The sequence below is a fragment of the Falco rusticolus genome, chromosome 2, assembly GCF_015220075.1.
Source record: "Falco rusticolus isolate bFalRus1 chromosome 2, bFalRus1.pri, whole genome shotgun sequence".
NCBI lineage: Eukaryota > Metazoa > Chordata > Aves > Falconiformes > Falconidae > Falco > Falco rusticolus.
The window spans coordinates 79,546,236-79,569,892 of record NC_051188.1 but is presented as its reverse complement, the minus strand read 5'-3'; the positions used below and the strand labels follow the sequence as shown (position 1 = coordinate 79,569,892).

At 43.8% G+C, this 23,657-nt stretch overlaps 1 protein-coding gene across 1 annotated transcript; it reads right to left on the bottom strand.

Moving 5' to 3' along the window:
• Positions 1-452: 452 nt before the first annotated feature.
• Positions 453-23,411, bottom strand: UBASH3A (ubiquitin associated and SH3 domain containing A). Its single transcript, XM_037378536.1, has 14 exons — positions 23,297-23,411; positions 19,809-19,862; positions 18,011-18,197; positions 15,558-15,756; positions 14,751-14,920; positions 13,673-13,881; positions 12,739-12,865; positions 10,693-10,801; positions 9,098-9,220; positions 8,207-8,299; positions 6,992-7,136; positions 3,048-3,154; positions 2,423-2,529; positions 453-1,517 (listed from the first exon to the last, which is right to left on the bottom strand). The coding sequence occupies exons 1-14, from the start codon at positions 23,407-23,409 to the stop codon at positions 1,380-1,382; spliced, it is 1,881 nt and encodes a 626-aa protein (XP_037234433.1). The 5' UTR covers positions 23,410-23,411; the 3' UTR covers positions 453-1,379.
• Positions 23,412-23,657: the final 246 nt, after the last annotated feature.

The window sequence follows — 23,657 nt, the reverse complement described above, 5'->3', positions numbered from 1 at the left end:
GCTCAACCTGCAACCAGCAATGCAGTCCTACACCCTTCCTTGCATCTCTTGCTAGCTAAAGTGCTGCTGTCTTGGCCCTGGGGCATTTGATTTTCACTTTAAAATTACAGCTCTTGTCAGAAAAGCAAGAGTTCACCAGAGCTGGGAAGTCAAAATGAATCATTTTGGGTGCAAGACTGAGATACAAAGTTTCCACATGCACAGATAAGGGTGCTTGTCAGACACCTCTCAGCCCCAAAGCCTGAATGTCGGCTGGGCTGTACTGCATGCATGCAGAGATGCGTCAAGAAAGCGCAGAGAGATGAAAAGTGAAAATGAAAACGTTTTTAGTCACGCTAAGAAAGAAAGAGAAACCTCCATTTTTTCTTTTCACTGAAAGAAACACTTGTCTTTTCCAGGAGGTGGTTATCTGAGAGAATAACTAGAAAGGAAAATTAGAAAGGAAAACAGACTGGGAAGGCATGTTCGTATTTATGCATGAAATGTCAGGGCTACATTCCCTTAATCAAACAAATCACCAAGGGAAGAGCTACAGAGACCTTTTGGGTGACCCACCTAATAGATATGTCACCATTTGTAGAATTCAGCACAGAACTGCACAAAGCAAAGCTGTTGTCCTGTGAGTGCCATCTCAGGAAGTGTTCAGCAGTTAGAGTTGCTTACATCATGGTTTTGTCACCAGTACAGTAACACAGGACATCTTTCTTTGCCCCAGTAACAGTAAAGCAATCAGTTCAGTTTTCTTCAAAAAGGAACCATTTAGTCCCCTTTGCAATATAGGTCACTCGAGAATCACTGAATGGGGAGCTGTTGTGATAGAAAAAGGATTCCCTTTGCAGAAGAGGTAAATAAATAGTTAATGTGGTATTTGATCTCACAGAACTGACAGAGTGAACAGGAAACCCAGTGGCTTTAGGTGGAGCTGGTCTCCTCTTTGGGTAAGAGATGACCTTTTTTCACTCCCAGTTTCACTGCTTGTCTGAAAATATTCAAGTGCATGAAAAAAACCAATTCTTACTGGATACATTTTGGTCTTTGAAAATGCCACAGTGTCTACTTTAGTGCCTTTAGCAGTGGCATTTGTAATCAGGTAGTTCTGTATTTATCAAACATTGTTACTCTCAGGAAAGGGTAGAAGGTTCTTCACCACCAGAAGAGTTATTTCTTACTCGCATGCCCGTTCCTAGATTACTTCTTCTCAGCCACTGAAATAAAAACAAAATTCAGGTACCAAACTCAGAAGAGTTTTTCTGTGCTTTGACAACTCAGAGGTTTTGATTTACATCCTCTGTAAATCTTCTGAATGAATCACTGGACTGTGCTGAACCATAACCTGTCTTGGGCTCATTTTTGACAACGGCAAAGGCAGAGCCGGCCTTCTAATCTTCCACGATACCATTTCTCCAGTTAAATGCTGCATTTGCTCCATGAGTTAACGTCTTCACTGGTGGGTTGACCATCTGCCATTTGTTCTCCTCTTTCAGCTCTTCGCAGAAACACATGCCCAGCGAAGGGATCTAGGAAAGAAGTTACCAGTAGTATTATTAGCAGGGTCATTGCTTTGACACGGAAGAGAGGGCTTTGCTACAGAAGAGAGCACACCCTGAGACTGTTCTGGAAAGAGAGACTGGAACATTTTACCACTTCTGAAATGAACTAAAAACAGACTGGAGGCCTGTGGGGTGAAAGCTGAACTTGTGTCACCACCCCACATTCATACTTGGATTTGATGATCAAAATACGTTCGCTCCTTCTTACGCATTGACAGTGGTAGTAAAAATATATCTAAAGGCTGAATTTTCTGGTCAGTCATACCAGATCAGATGGTAAGGAAAACGGGGGTGAAGAATTCTGCCACTGGTGATAATACACCAACAAAGTAAGCCAAAACCCCCATGGTGACCTAATCTCAAACACAAGCCCCACTTGTGAAGCTGGCAAGAAAACCCTTCTCCACTTCATTCTGTGGCTGAGCACCGAAGTTGTGAATTTACAGTGACTCAAAACCCACACCGCTTGTTAAGGAGCGACTCACTGGATGTAGCTGCAGGTTACACTCACACCACCATGGGGAGGGGAGGAAAGGCTCTTAGCCATGTTTCTAAAGGAAGGAGGCTAGCCTCAGGTAGAGAGGTTTGTCTTGTCTGTAGGTGTCACCTGGCATTGACTTTCCAGGGGAGCTGGACAGAAACCTTCTCCAAAGGCTTAGCTGCTAGTCACATACTGTTCGACAGGAGAAAATCCTTCTCTTGACCTCCAGTGCTTTGCTAAAACTACATGAGACCATGCCATTTGTAATGAGAAAGCTAATGTCATTGGTATTGGCACGCAGTTACATGCATATCTTGCTGTGTAAGCAGGCTCCTCACTAAAAGTATAATAAAACAAAAAGAAAGCTTCCTGCTGATAAAAAACCCCTTACCTTTCGTACCACCTGGGCAAAGTCACTGCTGTCTCTGGTGGGAAGCCCTATCAGAGGTCGGATGAAAGATACTAAGGAAGAACCATGGCCCACAATGAGGATGATACCTGACACACCAGAAAAAGCAAAGAAAATTAGTAAGGGAGCTGCAGCAATGTCAGGTTACCCATCAGCAGATGGGTATAAGGCTCTTTTGGTGCTGTTCATTTTTGCAGACCTCTTTGATAATGTGGAAGTGTGTATTGTGCTGGTCAGAAAAAATCTGGTGTGTTGTACGTGTGCCAGCTAGTGAGAGAAAGCATTTGCTAGGAAAAGAGAAAAAAAAGCTTCCCAGAAAAGTAAATTGTCTTATGCTGAGCTACATCCCAATGTACAAAGACCAAGCAAAGAGTGTACTCTTGCATTTTAGTACTCTACTGTCTCCTATTTAATTTTGCTTTTTCATTTCTATCCCATAAATTGCATGTATTTTAATTTAGCATAGCCCAGGACAAGGACTAAGAGTCTAACTTAAGCTCTGTGCAGTACCAACAACTTCCGTTAAATGTGTTTCTGTTGGCAAATCTCTGCCAGTTGCTGTTACTGAAAGTGTCTGACAGGACACACAAAGATCTGAAACTTCTACCTTTGCTGGTGCAGGCAGCGATGATCTGTTTTATAACCGCAGAGCTTCTGCTTACAAATTCTTCGTAACTTTCCGACGGCACCAGAGAAGAGAGTGGGAAGTTACCCCTGGCAATAAAATCACAAATATATGTTAATCTAGATAAAAACTGAGACACTTGGCACCACTGAATGACTACACCAGAGAAAAGGCACTTCATTAAAGGGATATAGCTTTATTTACTGGCTTGGCTGACATACTGCTACCTCAGCTTGCATGGAGCATTAGCTTCCCCCACAGTCATTGCCATTAAATCTTATGGCTAAATCTCATAGCTCATAAAGCACCAGATGCAGGGAAAACCATGCTTTAATAAAACTTGTAGTTTACAGTGGAGATTATTTAAAGTAGGATTCATGCCTAAGAAAAGCTTAAGCTTTAAGCAATTCTGTCAGCAGGGACCGCTGCCCAGCTATGGATTGCAGATTTGCAGAGCTGCCCAGCTCTGCAGTTCTCACCAAGTTCAAACCAATGTGAGACACTGATGATTTGAATGCTCTCAAGATCTGGCATCTCATTGATAGGGTCTTTAACAAAGCAAATCAAAATCTACAACAGACGAGGCAATCGCAATACACCAATCCTAAGTATCTGAGCACTTCCACAGAGTCCAGGCATTCTTCTGCTTTTATATACTAGGGCTCTTCAGGAGCTGAATAAGTATTTTCCTGAAGCAGTAAGAGCCAGACCTTCAAACTGCTGCAAACCCGGGCAGCCCCACAAGACCAGTAGGGCCTGGGTTGAGGGACGCCATGCACCCTGCTCAAACCCATCCCAAGGCTCTGCAGCAGCTTCCAGGACACCAGCTCAGTCCAGCCGTGGGAAGGGGACTGGGGGCTGCCCCAGCCCAGTAGCAGTGGGGAAGAACCTGCAGAGCCCTCATGTGCGGGGGCTCGTGGTGCCAAGTGTGGGCAGCTGGGAACACCAGATTTCTGATGGTGGGAGACCCTAACAACTTTCCTAGAGCTGTGGGACAGGCAAAACAGGCAGCAGGGACCATAGTAATTTGCTGCCTCTCAGCAGGCTCCTGTCTTTGATACCAACCCTCTTAGCTGATGCTTGAATCAGGCCTTCTTGGCAACAGATTAAAACCTCCCCAAACTCACTTTCTATTTTTTATGTGATCCTCTTAATCTCTGGGGATGGGAAGCGTTTACTGCTATAGCTGGCAAATAGTTAGCCATGTGTTGTGATACAATACACGGTCTTAATTTATTTTCTTCAAGTAACTGCCCCCCCCTTGCCCTGATTTGATTGTCTCATTGTTCAGTGAATAGGCAGGATGAGATTAGATTAATAAATTGTAGTAAGGTATGGTATCACAGTGTACTTTCACAGGTGAGTCTTCAGTGCATTATGTCAGCACAAAGGGCAGAAGTAGAAAACAGGTGGTAAAACCGTGTGAAAGGCTCACGGTGGATCGTTAATCATAGCTCAAATTAGTCCTGGCTAGGTTGGACAAGTCTAGACTGGGGTATTCAAAACTAGTCTGCTTTTTGGCAGAGCTGCAAATTTTTTTTAATGCACTGTCCTGTTGGTACCTCAGTCTCTTCAGTATTGACCCTTTTACTAACCAGCCATCCTGCAGCAGAACTAAGCATCCCCAGCACTGGCCCAGGTGGTTTCCAGGCTAAGTAGCAACAGGAGTGCTCAGCCCAGGCCAAGGTCTTGGTGGGAGTGCTGTGTCCAGGTGTGAGTGCTACAGGGCAAGTGAGCTGAGGACCAACAAGCGAAAAATCCAGAAAGGAGCCGCGAGCAGGGGTCCAGAAAGCACAGCCAGCGAGGGAGGATGGGAGGAGTTCAGCTCAGGGGAGACTGAAGAAGGACACGATAGCAGTCTGAAAAAAGTTGTTGTGAAGAAGGGTCTGTCCTCCATGCAGAGGATGAAGAGGAAAGAAATAAGTGGCTTACACATGGCTGCCAGTTTTTAGCAGCAGGAATGGGAAAGGCAGAGTGTATCCTGCTTTGGGACAGGGAGCACATACCAACTCTGCTTCTGTGAAAGCGTGAGAGGAGGGAGAGGCAGAGTTAATCTCACCCAGATGTAGCTGCCTACTACTCAAGTGTCTGGCTAGGTCAACGGAGACAAGTAAACCCCTTCAGAAGGCAATTCATGCTATCTTAAATGTCAGACGTAGTCTATCTAAGATGGGAAAATCAGTCTTGGGAGCCCCTTCTTTCCACCAATGACAAGGCTGCCAGCAAAGAATCACAGCCTAGGCACCCAGCTCTTAGATGTCTGCAAGTGGTTGCAGCTAACCTCAAGGTGATTTCATCTCAGCACACAATGCATGGGCAGCAAATGTTTCAGCACCACTCACATTACCTCTTAGTGGCACTGGCAACAGGAGAATTTGGGTCAGGTCCACTGATGGCAGGCAATGATCAGGGACTTAACCTAGTTGAAGGTTGTCATTTGCAGTGGGTCAGTATGGTAAAAATCAGTCCCTGGGACCTAAGGATTTTGAACCCTGCATGCAACAGGAAGAAACTGGCATCATATGTGCAAGTTTATAGCTCATCCACCCTATTTTTGCCTGGACCTGATTGACCTGTGAGGGGTCTAAATCCAGTAGTTACCATTGCTTCAGAGCTTCCTCTTTGTACTTCCCACTGCTCTGCATTTGCACACTTTTTTTTTTTTTTTTTTAGGCAAGTGATTTTGTACCAAAACACCTAGGAAAAACAGTTTGTTGGTGGGAAAACACAGCAGAAAGCACTATGATCCAAGAAAATGAAGGATTTCATTCCTTCATACAATTTCAAATGAAGACACTTGCTTGGCTGTAAGAAATGCATTGAGACGTGAACAGTTTCCTTTCCCCCTTTCTTGTATATATGGGAAACCCCAGAGATACGCACTTTTATTAGCTGAGTAATATCCTGGATCTGGCTGTGCACTGTGAACACAGAGCAGCCTGGCTTGTGAGCAAGATGAGGAGCTAGATTGAATGGGAGGCTGATTTCCTGCCCTGCTGTGGTTTGCAAGTGCTCAGAAAGGGCATCACACACCCCACACACCCCTCCCCAAGTTATGAGGGCCCCAAAAAGTCCTTGCTGAGCATAGAACTTTAAGCAGTTCAAAACAAACCCCCTCCCGCATCCCTGACCAAATTTATCATGAACATCAATGATAGTAAAAGGCTGTCACCCTGCCTGCCTCCAAAACCAGAAGGGCAGCTGGTGCGTGTCAGGCTCACCTCTCTCTTCCCAGACCCTGCGTGGCTCTGTCCTGGGGTGCACAGGGGTGGCCCCTCACTTTCCCTTCCTCTTGTAGCTGTTGTTTCAGCGACACAAACCCGTGACATTTCAGTGTGGAGCTGTGCTCCTTGCCATCTCCCAGCCTGTGCTCACCCCCTGACGCCAGGCAGACCTCTTGCTGCTGCCCTGCAGACCCTCAACAAAGGGCTCACTGACTTCTCTGAAGCCACAACTTTTCATCGCTGAAAACCAGCACGTCATTTACCGGACAGGTTATTCTTCCCATTTCTAAACTGTGCTTCACATGAGCCAAAAGTAAAAAACAAATGGCTGTAACACAACTATGCTCATGCATGACAAATCGTGGGTCGGAGCCAGCAGATGAAGACAGCACCAAAGCATGGCTGGTCCTGCGCACAAGTATCAGATGTTTGTGCATGTGCAGGTGCACCCATGTGCTATATAGGCACATACTGCCAAGCGTGCACATGTGTCTCTGTGTCAGAGCAGCAAAGTTGACTCCTGTCACAAGACAGCTGACAACATAACATATTTTCGGAACAGATCATGCAGGCTTGACTTTGATCAGAATCACCCCATTTTTGCAATGTTTGTAATGGTTTATGACATTTAAAAAGGTGAGGAGATACTTTGGGGAAAAAAAACCCCACCAAAACTTCAACAGCTAGATATGGAGCAATTACCTGTAATTTGTATCTATTCTGTAAGATGCCTCTGCCAGTTCTGTCACAGTCATGAAGTTAGGAATTACTTTGCTTGTTTCCCACTTAGTCCATTCAAACAGTCCTGGTTCCACCCTGATTTTGATTTTTTGATCTAATTTAAGCCCTGCAAGAACAAGGAATATTTCTTAAGGAGAGAAAAGTACATTCAAAGTGTTACATTCAGGCTATACATTTTGCCTTGTTTGCTGTAATGCTTTCATTAATGAAAATAAATAACTTATTGTCAAGCAAAAGAGGATCATGTTGATTAAATGAAGCCACCATTATATTCTTGTCTGATTAATACTAAGGCACTACAAATTATTACATCACTTTTATTATTATCACCATCATTATTATTATTTCTGGAGCTCTCTTGTGATGATCTGCAAGGGACAGAAGAAAAGACCTCAGTAATGTTGCAGTCTGAGTAAACTTTAGACAGGAAAAGTTTTTACCATTTTTATATAACATTTTTCTCAGTGGTCCTCGGTGGGGCAATATATTGCCCTACAGAGTTAGAAATGGAATTATCTTGTCAAGAGATACATTATTTTGTTGATAATTCTCAAGAGAGATTACTGAGTGTCACTAGTTCCCAGAAGAAATGCACTCCCATCGTAATTCTGAGGTAAACATGGTAATGAACTGTGAGCCTATGACAGACCTGTCCGAGCAGACAGGAGAGGGGAAAAAAAAAAAAGAAAGGGAGAGGGAGAAAAAGGAAAGATTTTCTGCAATATGAAGGAATTACAATAGTTTGGCTTGCAAAGGCAAATGCTTTCAGGAGAAAGTTGTCTTCCCTGATTCACATACCTATCCTTTGGAGCACTGGAAACATCTGCTTTTTGGCTCAGAATGTTTTCTGGTAAAGGTGGCAGTGGTGATGAGCAGCTACTAATCTTGAATTCAACTGGATGTGAAACGTCTCTGTTTCATACAACATCAGATTCCATTTTAACTAGTGCCTACTAGAGTTAGTGGGATCGCACTCTGCAGACCATACATGCGGCAGTAGGTTTATTACTGCCTGTATTACCAACTAGACAAAACCATCTTGTCTTCCCTGCTTAAATATAGCAACAAATAACCACAAAGTCGTACATTTTAATTGCTCATCTCAGAGACTTCACAGAAGTTTCACAAAGATGTTTTCACTGTGGCAAAAGCACCTGGTCGGTTTTGCTGCCTTACCCTGCAGTACGTGTTGAGCTGTCTGTATGCAGCGGAGAGAGGGTGATGAGTACACGTAGCTGACTGTCACCTCCTGGTCCAGCAGAGCTTCCCCTGGATGGGAACAGCAAAATGAGTTACTCTTTTATCAATCATGACAGGTGAGAAACTAGTACGAAATACTTTCTGCAAAAAACAGCTTGGAGCTTTTCAGTTTCATTGACATGGGATACATTGACAGTTCCTTTCTATTCGTTTTTTCACACTGTTGGCTGACTGAGTTCACTAAAAAGCTCACTCTGGTGGCAATAGGAAGTTTAAAATGAGTGTTGGAGAGATAATTATAGAAGATTCACTCCAAATCTGCAAACAGCAATTAGGCGTTTGGCCGTCTCCACCTACCTGAATCATCAGACACAAGCATTCGCACCAGCCTTGCACTGTCACAGTCAGGCACGCTTGCTCAGGGAGCAGAAACGACGTCGTTTGGTGAATGAAATGAGTCAGACTAACCCATACAGCTCAGCTGCCAGGTACCTGTGATGAGGTGACCACACTGCTGACCATGAAGCTGTTTCCTCTGGCCAGCCCCTTCGCTCCTCACTGCCCATTCAGCAACAACTGCATACGACACTAATCTGCAGACAAGCAGCAGGGCATGGGTAGTGTTGCAGCTTATTTTTTTCAACTTTCTTTGCCAGGAACTGGCAGAATGGGTCCCAAAGATGAGCAACCAGCCATGCTCTCTGTTTTTCTGTTTAAGAAGATCTTGCAGTGGTTGCCCATAGAGGTGTTACCACAATGAGTGCTGCTAAAAAGTTTTTCTACTGCAAAACCAGTATGAGCTTTTGCAGATGATGAAAGCTTGCTTCCCAAACCCTTAAATTTGCAGTAGTATATTATCCAGCTTACCTATAAGCCTTGACTGGAAAATACCACAGCAAGATATAGGAGGATCATTTTCAAACTGCTTCACACTATCTTTCCGCTTCGGCAGGGTGGAAGGGAAGTTCAGATCTGCTCTGTAGTATTTTCCTGAAATGAGGTTGGACATTTTGCCACAGCACAAGGGAAGCAGCAGCTGAACACACAGATGACATTTTGTTATAATGACTTCACTTCAACTGAATGGTTGGATGGCCGGTTCTGAAAACTCAGCTCAGAGCAGCATCTTGGCTGGCAAATGGAACAGGTCAAATCTCGTTCTCTGGCCATGAGGGCAAGTGATGAAGCAGGGCACCTGCCCAAGGAGCCAGTCTCTCTTCGCTCCACCTCAGACACCCACACTGTCTGTCCACTGGGGATGGACAGTGATCTGTGCTCTCCGCAAACCTCACCTGGAAGCCACCTGGGCAAAGGGGCACCGCCATCAGCTGAGACCACGCCAAGGAGACAGCGAATAACTAAGCAGTTCGGGGGATTGCGGGGCACTGCCTGAACTCAGATGCCTACAGGATCACTTCAGTACTGCAGACACAGTCAGTGTCTCTCTGATGAAAAAAATCTGCCTACAGGATCACTTCAGTACTGCAGACACAGTCAGTGTCTCTCTGATGAAAAAAATCTGCAGTGACTGCTATTATCTTAAAGAGATCACATTTTAAAGTCACAACACTGGCTTGGGAAATCACCTGTCCTAATAAAACAGCACCTTTTCTGCAAGCTCTGAACGAGCAAACGTGGGGGAGAGAGGGCAGGAAAGTGTGCAAATTCAGCTTTGTGGGGCTCACATGAAACAAAAATCTACTCCTTATGGATATTCTTTTACCATTGCCAAAATAACAAAAAACATTTCCACTGAAGAAAAATGAAAGCAATGAATAGGTTATGCAGCCAGAAGGTACCACCCTCATCATCCAGTGTGAATTTAGCACACTTAATATAGGAGATCTCCAGCGTAACAAAGGAGACTTTCAGCATAAAGCGCTCCCTTCTGAACTCCCATCTTCTTGTTGCCCTCCTTCCTCCTGACACATATTTCCCTCTTCTGGGTCTGTTTTCTTCACCTGAAAACATCCTTTTTTTGAGAGAGAGGGCCAACAAATTCAGCTTTTAATTTAGCTCAGTGCTGACATCTCATTTTCTCCATGGATTGCTCTTGCTGCTCTTCCCCAGGTTTGACTGGTGACATACTGTGACTGATGAACAGACCATGATTCTGACTCAAGCACAGAAACGTGGAGGGGTCTGACAACCACCACCACCTTGTGTAACGAGCAGTAGAGATCTTGTGTTTTGTACATCTGTCAGCGAGACACACATCCATCAGTATGACAAGATCTTTGCCTGTTCCACAGCGTTTATCCAACATAAACAAGGAGGACTTTAGACCATTGCGAGCTAGTTATATGCAGGTCTAAGCAGTGCTGCATCTGACTGGCTACGTTACTCACTCTTTTGTGTCAGTGTTTACATTTACACATAGGAAATGGATTTTCTTGTACGCATTACTGGGGTTAATTGGTTTTGGTTCTGATTTGCTAAGATCCTCCCATTATCTTACTTACCATCTGCAGTCAAGCACTGCTGAAGCCAAGATTTGCCAAAGACTTGATCAACTCCTTCCCCGTGGCGCATCACCAGCACGCCTCTTCGCAGAGTGGCATTCTGAGACAGCTGTGTAAAAAGGGGTTTCATTATGATATTAAGTGTAACCTGCATGAGAAGTTTCGATTCCTGGATGCTGCCTGATGGAGGAAGGAACAGTGCCTGGGAGGTTTATAACAAGCACAGAGTGGGAAAAAAAGCTGCTGTAATAGATATCTGTCTTCAGGACAACAGGAAGCCTGACTGGCTTTCAACTGAAGACATAGGAAAGAGATCTCTGACCTTCATGGGCTACAGATTAGATTTTAATTCTGCGTTTACGCTAGTGAAAGGTAATGTTGATAACGGATCTTTTAATTCCAGCGTGGGAAAGAATTATAATTTTAAGGTATATCATATGGTTGATATAAACAGAGGAGGGAAACTAGCTAAAATTTAAATGGTAATGTTCTTTCCTACACCAAGACTAACACCAAGCTTGTTCTTCTTTTCCTAATGAAAACACTACTTCAACATTTTCATAGCTATATGGCTGAGTCAAAAGTGAACCCAAATCAGAGGCCACATTTTTATTCAGACTGCACAGAATTATAAATAAGTTTGAAGTAGTTTGGGCTTAGTATACAATGCACGTTAAATACAGATGAGAAGATAAGGAGGAACAGGTTAAAGACTTTAAAATTTTTTCAGCAGTAACCCATTGCAACATTACTGTGGCAACCCTGAGGTTAGCGATGTGTATCTGCAGCAGCAGAGAAGGGAATTCTTCAGAAGTGGTATGAGATTTGTATTCATGTATTCTACTAAACGCTGTAGCATTTCTGCCATGAAACATGAATCAACTGCCACAAGATCAGAGTTTAAGACTAAGGTTTCGTGGTCTTGCTCTTCTGCTTTGGAGGAATCCAGAGGCTGGGGAAGCTCTAGACTGGAGACCTGCACATCTGCAAAACATTTTCTTCAGGCCACTTAGTGTCTCTGCCACAGAACTGAGCTAGACAAGAGCAATAAAGAGCCAGTGGAAGAATGTGTGGCTTTGACAGAAGTTTCTGTCTTACAATCACACACGCAGCATCCTGGGAGGCCCCAGGGTGGAAGTTCCCTCAAGGTGCCCTCATGTTTCTCTGATGTTAATACAAATGAACCTGGGGTTATCTCCCAGCACAGCAAGAAGAGAGGCTGTGGGGCCAGCAAGCCCAAAGGCGTTTCTGCAGCATGTCAGTGTGCCAGAAAGGACTGTCTTGGCATCCCTGACAGTCAAAGCCAATAAGGCAATGCACGTGCAAACGTGCCATAGGTAGAAAAAACTAAGTCATTTGTCTGGCCAGTCCTAACAGAATACTAGTGGAAAACCTGGTAAAAAAATGATACGTGTTGATTTTGAAACTGGGACAAAAATGTAATCCCATCAGTGCTGCCAACCTTTCAAGTGAGCTGTTCTCTTGCTGCATTTCTATGCAGTTAGTTGCATTAGCTATGTATCTAAAAATACAAAAGAAGATGAACCATTTAAATGTGCTAAGACATGGGACCACGTAAACCACCAAGGTGACATCCACAGAATCCGGGCATAAAGTAACAATGAACAACAAGCCTAATTCTGCTCTAGTTACTCTGCTGTGAACCCATATGAAAGTCAGAGGAAGTTGTGCCTCTGCGTCACTTGTCAGACATGTTACCGTATCTCTGCACAGCTTGCCCAGTAAGGTTTTGCACAGAGAAACCCAAGCAGAGAGCTCATACGTTGTGCTGTTATGACAGGAACGAAAAGGGTTTTATGAAAGAAAGCAAGAGTAATGTACATCATATACATTACAAAATATTTATGAGATATTATACCATACGATACGAGCATGTGTGTAGAATATATATGTGCATTACAACATAGCATAAAAATGTGAGGGAGAAAAAGGAAGATACTATTAAATTTACTAAATGCTTTTAGGTAACAATATATCTACACAAGCACATGGCAATGATAAGAAACGGAAAAAAAACCCTGTTACCTGAAGAGAAAGTACATTGCTTACACTCCTTGATGTACTAGGATTATGGACTTCTCCATTCAGCTTCACATTAGGTTCACTTTCAGTTTGGGTGAGGAATCTCGAAGCTGTTGCAAAAACATATTCCCTATAGACAGAGCAGAAGCAATACACACACACAGACAGATGGACACACAAAATAAAAGGGATTTTAAGTCATGATTTTGTCTACAGGCACATGCAAGTCAGGATTCATATTCCATTCAGGGATTTTTTGCACACTTGCAATCCACTTCATCACTTTGCTCTTGAGTTAAAATATGCCCAGTAAAACTAAGTTTGAAATACTATGAACTGATGGCATGTTCAAGCAGGAAATACTAGTTGGTTGCCTCCTGTCTGCCTCTGAAAACTCAGCAAGTGCCCCTACACCTCCCTTCTTAGAAAAATCAGCTCTAATCTACAAGTAGCATCAGCTGTGCTGTCAGCTGCAGAGCAAAGTGCAGGAAGCCAGGCAGATGCCTGCTGATACAGGGTAAATCAACAAGATGAGGGTGGGCTCAAGGTGGTGGAGTAACCTTTGTGTGGTTTCATTTTAAGTTCACTTTGGAGGCTCTTGAAAGAAGAAGAAAGCAGTGAGCCAGGCTGAAGGCTCAGCCTGCCCAGCAGAGCGTGGTCTTTTAAAATTCATTAGGATGTCTAGGTTGTTCAAGAGCAAACAGGGGTCATCCCTTGAGCAGCTGAACTAATGAACTCTGGGTGTCTGTGGGTATGTCCCCTATCTCTTTTCTTTCAGAAGTCTCAGCATTCCACCCAGACACACAGGATCCTCTCCTCTGCCCATGCCTCGGCTCCCGGCTGGCAGCCCACAGCTCACACAAGGAGGAACACTGCCATAGCTCCGCAGCAGAAAAAGTGACTGATACAAAGCAACGCCCATGAAACCCCAACTCACCTGTGCTTAACCCACGTGTCCGACTCATTGGCCCTCTCAGTGTAGTTTTCGGGAAGAAAACCCCTGCAGCCAGTCCGATGTGAGGTCCCGATCACCCAGCCTTCACTCACGTCAGACTGCTGCGTCGGGTCAACATAGATAAAGTCCCCGGCATTGATCATGAGTTCATCAATGTTCTGGGGCTTGTACTGGAATAGGGCTCTCAGTGTCTGGGGGGAACACACAGCAAGGTCAGGCTGCTGCCCAGAGTCCACTGTGGACATGACATGACAGTTCAGGGGATGCTTCTTCAACTACTGAACACAGTGACCAGTACTATTTTCCAGTCTGTGATGTGCTGTTTAGTGGCACTTCGGCAGAGAAAAAGGAAGACGCTACCGCATTTGCAGTATGTGTAAAAATAGGCACTTGGTTTTCATAAAAATACTTTTTTCCTGTAACTAGTACAGGCTTACTTGAAAGCAAACGTGGCAGAAGTGCTATCAGCTATTTTTGTGCTTACTTGCAGCTCTCCTGCGTGTGACCAAAATCCAATATGAGACTTGTGACAAAGTGATATACTGAACTGGCTAAAAGATGTTGATCATTCCATAATTTAAATTTGGAAATGAGAACTGCGAAAGTGTTTACTGGTTTAAGTAAGAGTCTGTTAATCATCAGCAAGAACTGTGCCCTGCTCACTGATATTTAACCTGGACAGTTTTCATCATGGCTGGGACAATCAAGAAAACTAATTTTACATAATGGAACTTTACTGCAAAGCTGTGATCTGACAACTCTTAGCAAATATTCAAGCATCATTATTTCCTGTCTCTTTTATTTTCTCAAGTCATGGTAAGATTTTTTTCTGCTGAAGTTTGGAATTACACCTTGCTGACATGCAGGTCAAACAGCCATCCATAAAGGTATCTTCTACTGATTGATGAGAACAGTTTTTCAACCGAAAGAGGTGCTTGAAACAACAATGCTTTTTGAAACACTGTACTGTGCATGCACTGATTTTCTTCAGGAAATAAAAGGCAAGATGACTAGCAAAAAGTCTCATCATGGGTTCAAGAAATAAATCTGATGACAGTACCTGGTAATGCACAAAACGCATGTCCCGTGAGTAGAGAGCAGCTACCCACTGGCAGGTCTCCCCTGGGTTAATGCATTTGGCCAGTTGTTCCAAAGTCTTCTGATGGTGAGGATAAAACTTGTGAGCCAAGGTAAGGTGGAGCTGCTTTTGGCAGGGCTTCACATGGCAATCTAGGAATGAAACAATCATATCACAACATAGAAGAAAAGGTAATTTAAAGCTCTTCTTGCTTTATCCTACATGTTTTGCATGATGCAGGAAAAACTCATAGTAATTAGTACCAGAGTAGATGATAGTTTTGCAGAATGTCATGGTTTTGATCATGCCAGAAAAAAATGAGCAGAGCTTGAACTCCTCTCCCAGTCTGAGATGTATTGAACTTAGTTCTGCCAGATGAAGCTATGCTGGGGCTGTGTCCCTTCAGTCTCTACTGGTGATGCAGTTTTCCTTCGCTGTCACTGGAGTGGGAATTAGGGCATATTTCTCAGGGATGCAGTTGGGCCATAGGATGGTGGGAATGGACGTCTGGGAATAGGGAATATTATATCCTTGCCCATCTTGGATATTCTGATCGATGGCCTATAAAGTTACACAGTCAACCATTTCAGCTTCTAGACAAAAGCACTGTCTCTTTGAAGTCTAAAACATGCTCCCCTAGCCACATTGTTTTCAAACCTGTAGGAGGAAAGGGTGCTTTCTGGCAGTAAAACATCAGCTAAGCTTCCCTGGAGACACAGGAAATGTTTTCAGTAGCATGCCTAAGCATTTGTGCTACAGCCTACCCATCTTCCCTGATGTTGGTCCTACCTGCCAGGGCTGAAGCCTCTGACGAGAATGCCAGAGCAAATTCTTTGAGGATATTTGCATGGCTGTCACCAATGAAGAAGCCAAGGTAGCTGGTGGATGAATGTAGTGAAAGGGAAATGGCTGGTGGAAAGCGCTGTAAAAAGCTGTTACCAACTCGCTTTAAGATGTCATACAATAATTCCACTTTCTGGTCTTCACACTGAAAGAAAACAGAGGAGGAGCAGGCTTTACCCACCGGCTCAACAGCCACTACCATAGCCTGTGTTACACAGCAGCACTAGAAAACAGTGCGGGCATTAGAATTCCTGAGAAAGACCTGCTAACTTGTCTGGGACTCCTGGTATTAAAATCTGTACTGTTGGGCAGTCCGATCTGCACAGTATCCTGGTGCTGTACGAGGAGATGGAGCATTCTACCAGGAGGTGTTATCTACTCTGGGTGGGAAAGAGCCAAAAGATTTTACCATCTGACAGGTGTGCAGTAACCTATCTGAAACGAGGCAGGGATCATGATTTTCCTCTTCTAAGTAAGAATCTGTGTTCTTATTATCCTACAGTCCTTAGCTGAAATTGCTCCTGGTAAAAGTTCAAGATCTCAGATGATGAGCAACATACCCAGCGAAATTCATAAGGCATCTTTGTCATTATGATCCTTAATGCTCTAATCACAGCAAATTAAAGGATTGAACAGAGCCATGCTTCCACAAAAGAGTGACAATTAAGCAATTTAAGAAGTGAAGAGACAAAGATGGAATTTGTGCCATTCAGCCAAAGACAGGAACATTAATGATGCTCCATTTCTGCCCTGCCTTGTTCTCTTCCACAGAGCTATTTGCTCCTTTCAGCCTTTATACTGGGCCAAGTTGCTGAAGGGGAAGAGCAAAAGAGAAGAAAGGAGCTCCTCCTCCTTCTTCTTCTTAGACAGTCTTTCTCTCTCAAGCATTTCTCAAGCCACAGGGAGGACGGATGCACCAAGGGGACACTGGGCAGACTGGGCTGGGCTGGGCTGGAGGTGGGATCCTGCACCAGGGCAAGTGCCGTACAGCAGGCTCCTCCAGGGCTGACAGGTCCAGCAGCTGCAAAAGGTGTGGGGAGTCAGGAAACAGGAGAGGGCCAGGTCAGGAGAAGGAGGTGGGAGCCAGGTCAGTGAGTCTGGCTTTCTGCCGGGGGGGCAGCCAGGTCAAGTCTTGCTGCCAGCCAAGGAACAGCAAAGAGCACCAGAGGGTGCATTTATCACTAGAAATATGGTACCTGAAATGGGGCTGAGATGTGCAATGTGAGGGTTCCCATTCAGTTGTCTCTTCCCGGGGCAGGTCTTTATAACTTGGCACCTTCCAAGAGCATGGCATTCATTACCAATAAATGACTTTCTGTTCTGTATAATTGTGATTAATAGCCACAGGGTACCATTCAATATTTTGCAACAAAACACTCTTATTTTCACTGTTTATACTTAGTGGCATGGTTTAGCATAGAAGTATGATTAACAGAGTAATTTTTGTCCAGCTGCTGTAGCTCACGTCTGTTTCAGTGCATTTCAGCGGCAGCATGTTCATGTGCTGCACCATCAACATGGAAAACTGGATTCCAGGTGGGTCCAGAGTTTTTCCAGATCAGTGGCTCTTTGGTGGTCTTTGCTGGTAGTGGCATCTATGCAGGAGAAGCAGCTCAGCTGGGAAGTTCTCTAGAGGGTTACCCAACATTCAGAAGGTCACCTAGGAGGGCAGTAACATCTCTAGAACCAGAACACAGCCCACCAGGAGTCCAGCTCAGGAGCCTAACTTCAATATTAAATTATTGACAAAGTGACTCAATGGCATTGCCGGACACCAGTTCGGCTTTCCTTGCTCCTTGAATCCCTGTGCATTCCCCTTCTCTCTTTTTCACAACATCCAAGATTCAATAGAAAATGTAAAGACTGGGACATACCACCATAGTGGTGACCTACTGGCTGGGGCTCTCTGGGGAAGGCAGGGGTTTCCTTGAGATTCCCATAGGGGTGATACCAAGGTTGACCATATCCTATGATAGCTCTGTCACCAGCGCACAGCTGGCTGAAGGCAGCCACTGCTGCCCTGGCCAGGAAGGTTTAACACCCTAGATCAATGCAGAAATGGCCACGATCTCTGAAGCCTGCCAATAGCTGCTTGTGGGGAGCAGTGATTCCTGCTGGATGGATGCTGGACATGTGTCACTCAGCTACCTCGAAGCATCCCACTGTCCCCAGCATCCAATTTTTAGGTATGCAAAGGCCCAAGTTGGGTAGCTAAAGTGGGTGGTGGGAAGAAAGCCTCCAGTGCCTATGCAGGGGCTGAATGCTCAAATATTAAGTATGTGTGGACCTGGGTCGTGTCAGTTTGATCACCAAGGAGAAGTTCTGGTGTAAGACAATGGCAGGTGGCCCAGTTTCACCAGTAATTGATATCTGAGCCTTGCACATCTTTTATTTCTTACCGTGAAGAAATCGCAGAGAGTGACGTGTGGAAAAATCTCATGGGCTCTGTTTTTCCCACACTGGCGCTTGCTCTCCTTCCAAAACTCTTGCAGGTGGTTATGCAAATGGCCAGTGGGACACAAGTAAAGAGCATACTCCTGAGGGATCGGGTCATCCAAAGAGGGATCGTTGCAGTGGGAGTGCAACCTGAAATCAAGAGCATATCACAGAGACTAAGTGTGTGCACCACTTAGTCTTGTGGCTGAAGGCATCCATAGTAGAGACCAAAACAAGGAAATACAAGATTGTTATTTTCTTACAAATGAAAAGCTAAAATAAAAGCTCCTTACAAATTTCCTCTCTAAAGTACTAACTAATGGGGAATGGAGATTTTTTTTCCTGCTTATTTTTTGTGTACTTTACATTTTATTATGTGCCTTCACTTCTTCCAATGTCTGAAAATGAAAGTCAGCAAAAAATATTTTTTTAGGTTTTTTGGAGTTATTTTTCCTTTTTCATGACTGGAAACAGAGGATTGGGGGAAGAAAGAGAATCAATGGGTAGAAAATGTTGAAGAATGACAAAATGAAAACTAACTGAAGATTAAAAAAATACCTAGAATGAGCTAGCCTTTTGATTCAGACCTAATAAAACCAAGTAAGGCAAATCAGGAAATGCACAAGCACAGGTCAGAAACTTGTATCCCATATGATGATATCCTTCACCTTCTTCTTCTTCACGTGCTGTATGTTTGACTTTGCAGCTGTTGGATTGGGAGTTGGATTCTTGGAAAGTGTGGTAGCATCCCTGGCAAAAAAAATTATTTGGGAAGAACATGCCATTCTGAAATGCCTCCTCTGGCTTTTCACAAAACAATAAAAAAGAAAAAACCAATCAATCAAACAAACAAAAAAAACCCCACCCAAAACACCCAAAAAGAGAAGAAAGTGCAAGAAAAGACGGGTTTTAATTTGAAGGTGGATTAAACAAAGAAATCAATTATCAGCACATGAATAACATGAATGCTGTGTGAGAGTCTTGATACAGGGATCAAGACTAAGAAGTAATTTTGATTCTAATTGTACCTCCGTCTGACCATCAGCCTTTCAGCTTATTTTATAATGAGTCTTTCTCAAGGGAAGAAGGTGGACTGTTTGCCTTCAGCCACTGCTGTTCAACCCCATGTTGTTACTGCATGTTTGTAACTGCAGCCATGGGTTACAGATATTTCCACTTCCTTCCTCCTTTCCTCTGGGAAGGAGAGTCCAGGTTCCCCCCTCGGGCCCTGTGCCCATTGCCCGTGGGTGCACACCATGAGGTGTGACTGCTGTGCCAAGGCAGGGAGGACATTTACCCCATGGGTGCCTCCGAGCACCTTCCTGGACATGCCTTGGTATGTGCTCACCATCCTGGCTCAGGGTTTGAGAATCCCTTGCAGAGGCAGTGACCAGATCTTGGTGGCCATGGCCATAAAAATCAGGAGGCTTGAAACTGAGGAGAAGGGTCTGCCCCAAACAGCAGGTCCCATGAACTGACTAACATCACTGTGGTGAAAGTAGCTGCTTCTGCCCCCAAGACTGCCCTTTCCTCCCCAGCCTTTCTGATTTACCCTGGACCTTCTGCTAATTGCCTCGCTTGCCAGAATAAATAAAAATGCAATTATTTCTTTCTCAGTGTGAACTGAAATGAAAAAAAATTAACTCAGATGCAGGAGTTTTTATGGTAGCTATCTTCAAAACTGAGTGACAGAATCAGCACAGAAACAAGGATTTTTAGGCAGGTTTAATAAAATACTCCTTAGAAATCACAGGTACTTACCATTTTGCAGCATCTTCTATTGTCTTTTGTCCAGTAGCAGCCAAGGCTTTTTGCCTAGAAAAAAAACCACAAAATGGATTCCTCAGACTAACAGAAAGAAAACTCCTAGAAAGTAAAGAACAGGCTTGCTGTGGTCATTGAGTCTTATTTTCCAGCAGTGACAGAACCTTTAACAACTAGGTTATTCCTGGCAAATATTAACGTTCTTGAAGCCCTCCAGATATTTTTTTCCACTGCAAGTCTTTAGTTCTTTCTTTCAGGACTGGTAACTTGTTCTCCCCACTGGATGTCTTCTTTTTGTGTTCTGTAGGTGTTTCCTTAACAGCCCAGCTGGCTATATGGATTTCCTTAGGGTTGGGTAAACCATACATCCACCCACTGTAAGAGCAGGGTTTGCTCGGTTCGTGGGGTAATGTTTTGGTTCAAGATGCCAGGCCCAAGCCCATACATGTAAACAAAGCAAAACAAACTTATATTGGAGTTTGAAAATGTGGATTGAGGATCTCCCATAGGCTAGCAGAGAGCCACACCTAAGCCACCAGTTCAGTCCAAGAAGAGAGACAATATCTCATGTTTCTCTCTGTTAATGCAACTGTCATTCTCTGGGATCGGATTTGATTAACATTTCCTTTTCTCACTAGAGCTGTGAAAATGCCAACTATGTACTTCACATGAATAAGTCTCTGTGGCTAAATGCTAGGTGATGGGTGAAGGACTCCAGTGTTTAAATAGCACCTGCATGCATGAACCCCATTTCCATCCCTGTCATCCACCTACAAACTTCTCAGAAGAGAAATGAAGGGGTAATAGAGACAGTGGACATGGAGGAGAACCTGCTAAATTACTTGGCATTTGTTCACCTCTTTCTTTCTCTCATGAGGCCATCCTTCCTGGACACTGGGTCCTGAGGGCATTGATTCATTTAGTCTTCTCACATTTTTATCCTCCCTCCATCCCTGTGACACCCGAGCATGCACCAGCAGTGCAATGACAGCATTAAGAGGAGGACTCAGGTTCATCCTTGGTGCTTTCTCCTAGCCTTCTGTCTTCTCTCTAATGCAAAACCTACACATGGGCTAGTTAAAAACATTTAAATGTGTACGTGCAACCATGTCTGGCTCTTTAGTAGGGGCTTAACATGGATGAGGGCTAACGTGAGTCTTTCTACTCAAGCTTTATCTTCTACCTTTCTTCTTTGTAAAGTAAATCAACTACCATGGCCAAATCAATGCAAACCCATGAACTAGCTGGTCTAAAACTAGCCTGTGTCCTCTGTGACTGAATACTACACATTTTCTTTCCATGCCTCTGCTGGCTTCCCCTTCTCCATCACATCAAACACGAACAACCTGTGTTTTTGTCATTCTCCCCATGCAGCCCTTCCTGCCATATCCTGTTGAAATGTCAGTGCCTGCCACTGCTCAGCTAATGATGCCAGACTTTGTTAACCACTTGTTACACCTCAAAGTGAGTGTTTTACTGCTTCATGCCATGCTGCCTCTCCCACTTGGAAAGAAGCTCTGGGCAAACAGAGCTTGACTTCAGCTTTTGCTTACCACAGGGCCTGTAAAATCATAAATGTAGTAAGACAAGAGAGACCTGAAACCATGGACTGTCACGCTGCTAAGTACTGTCTTTTGCTCCCTTGTGCTCCTTTCTGTGCCTGTTCCCACCTTTGGTTTTGTCATATGCATTGGCTGTAGGATGCTTCCCAGCAGGGTTTGTAGAGCCCTTAGGGTCAGGAGAGCATTAGGCTGTGACTAGAAATCCTGAGCTTCAAAGATTGAAAGTGAATACTGAAAGATAATGCACAGAATAAATTCTGCATATACCAGTTTCTCTCAGATAAAGACTAGGAATCAACCATTGAAAATCTTTATTAAAAACAGTGTCTTTACAGTGAGAATAAACTGGCTCTTCCCTAAAGCAGAAACTGCTGACACTGTTCAGTTCTGTGAAAGCACTGGGGAGGCCCATTTTATTGATCTGATGCTGGTCTTGATCCTCACATACGTGGTTTTCTTTTGTTGGGGAAATGTTGCTTTGGCATGCTGGTCCTACATTATGAAAGATTTTGTAATATTTCCACCCAGCCTCATTTTTCTTAGGCCAGGACATCTGAAAATAACAACTTTTCAGTGCTTTCATGTACAGTTCAATCCAGAAACTACAGAAACAGCTAAAAGGTTTTATAAAAACACAGTCAAAATTTTGAAGGTCTTAAAGTCAATGAAAGCAAATAGATTAAAACATAAAGTGCTTCTGGACATTTTATCATTTTATGCTGGTTTGCATAGTACTTCTGCCACTGCTTCTTGATTTTGACCTGGGAAGCACAAAGCCATCTCATTAATAGCAGAAAGTGTTTCAAAGTGGATTTGAAGAACATCAAATGCAGGACAAAAAAATTGAAAACTAGACATCACTTTGGGGTGACCTAACTTATAGTATTACTAGAGAAATGATGAGCCAGGTTTTCAGCTGCACAGCTAAAATTCTACAGTGCATAACTGGGAACAAGGAACCCACAGTTTCCTTGTAAGCTGTGCCCATTGTGTCTAAAGTTGATCCTCTAAACACAGCTGTTCCTAAAAAAGTAACACAGCACTTACAAATGAAGCCTTTTCAACTTGCTCAAGTTTTAGTCAAAAGGGAGAGATATTGCTCTACTTTCTAAAATATTTGTAGGGGAGGTTCTTTGACATTTAAATAAAAAAAATATTTTTTGAGTAGTTTGAACTAAGTGTCCATACTTGCCCTTCAGATGTTGGAAAATCCTCCCCAAAGTTTCCCTGTCCAACCAGAGCAATGTTTGGGGGAGGAGTGACCACCACATTTCTTTCTTATTAACTTGGTTAGTTGCCACCAGTTAATCTCTAATCCACTGAGGTTGCCAAGAATAGTGCCTCATTCTTTAATATTATGTTTTCCAGGTAGGACATGCTTTTGGAACAAGATCCTGATTCAAGAAAGGAAGAATAATTGACAGACTTATGTGGTATCCTGTTAAGGAAAGCTTGCTCTCTTAAAACAGTTTCCAGTGGCAAAATCCAGCAGGAGATCTTTGCCAAGCCTGAAAAAATCTTTGGAAAGAAGTTACATCCACATTTAACTCCCTTAGAGTAACAGTGATAGGCAGAAAAAGTGGAAAGAGGCTAAATCCCAGGAACAAACTATGGACGTCAATTTCTTAACACATTGTGAAGCCTCTCAATCTGAAGACACGCGAGGGCATGTGTCTTCAGATATACACAGTATTTATAAAAATGGATACAGGGCAGGTTGTTTTTGCAATGTGAGCAACACACACTGCTCTATAAGAAATTCAAAGCAAGATAGGTCTGATCCCTGCAGGGACATCGCTCCCAGGAAGCAGCATGCTCTCTTTATAAAAAACAGCAAGCTGCTGCTGCCAGGATCTGGTGAGAAATACCTCTTATATCTTGAATACTTCTTACTGTGCAAAGGCAGCTGAACACATTACTCACGCGATATGAGCTGGGAATCCTTTGGCAAGGAGAGACTCGAGGAGCGCAGAGGTGCTTTTGCTCCTGTGCTTGTTGGACACCTTTGCATACAGCTGTGTCTCAGCCACCGCCATCTCCTCTGCTGTTCCCCTGACTGTGTGCTCAGTGCTGACAGAAAGTGGGAGGTGGGAGGAGGGTGCGAGGGAGGGAGGGAGTAAGAAAATGAGAGAGAAAGAGGCAGCTAAAATAAAAAACCTCAAACCTCTTGTGATCTTTTCTGACAAAAGCTGACATCCTGTTTTTGTAGCATCTACACCTCTGAATTTTTGTTTTAAGGTGGCTAAAAAAGCAAAAGGTACCTACAGGCTTTCCCATCCACCCC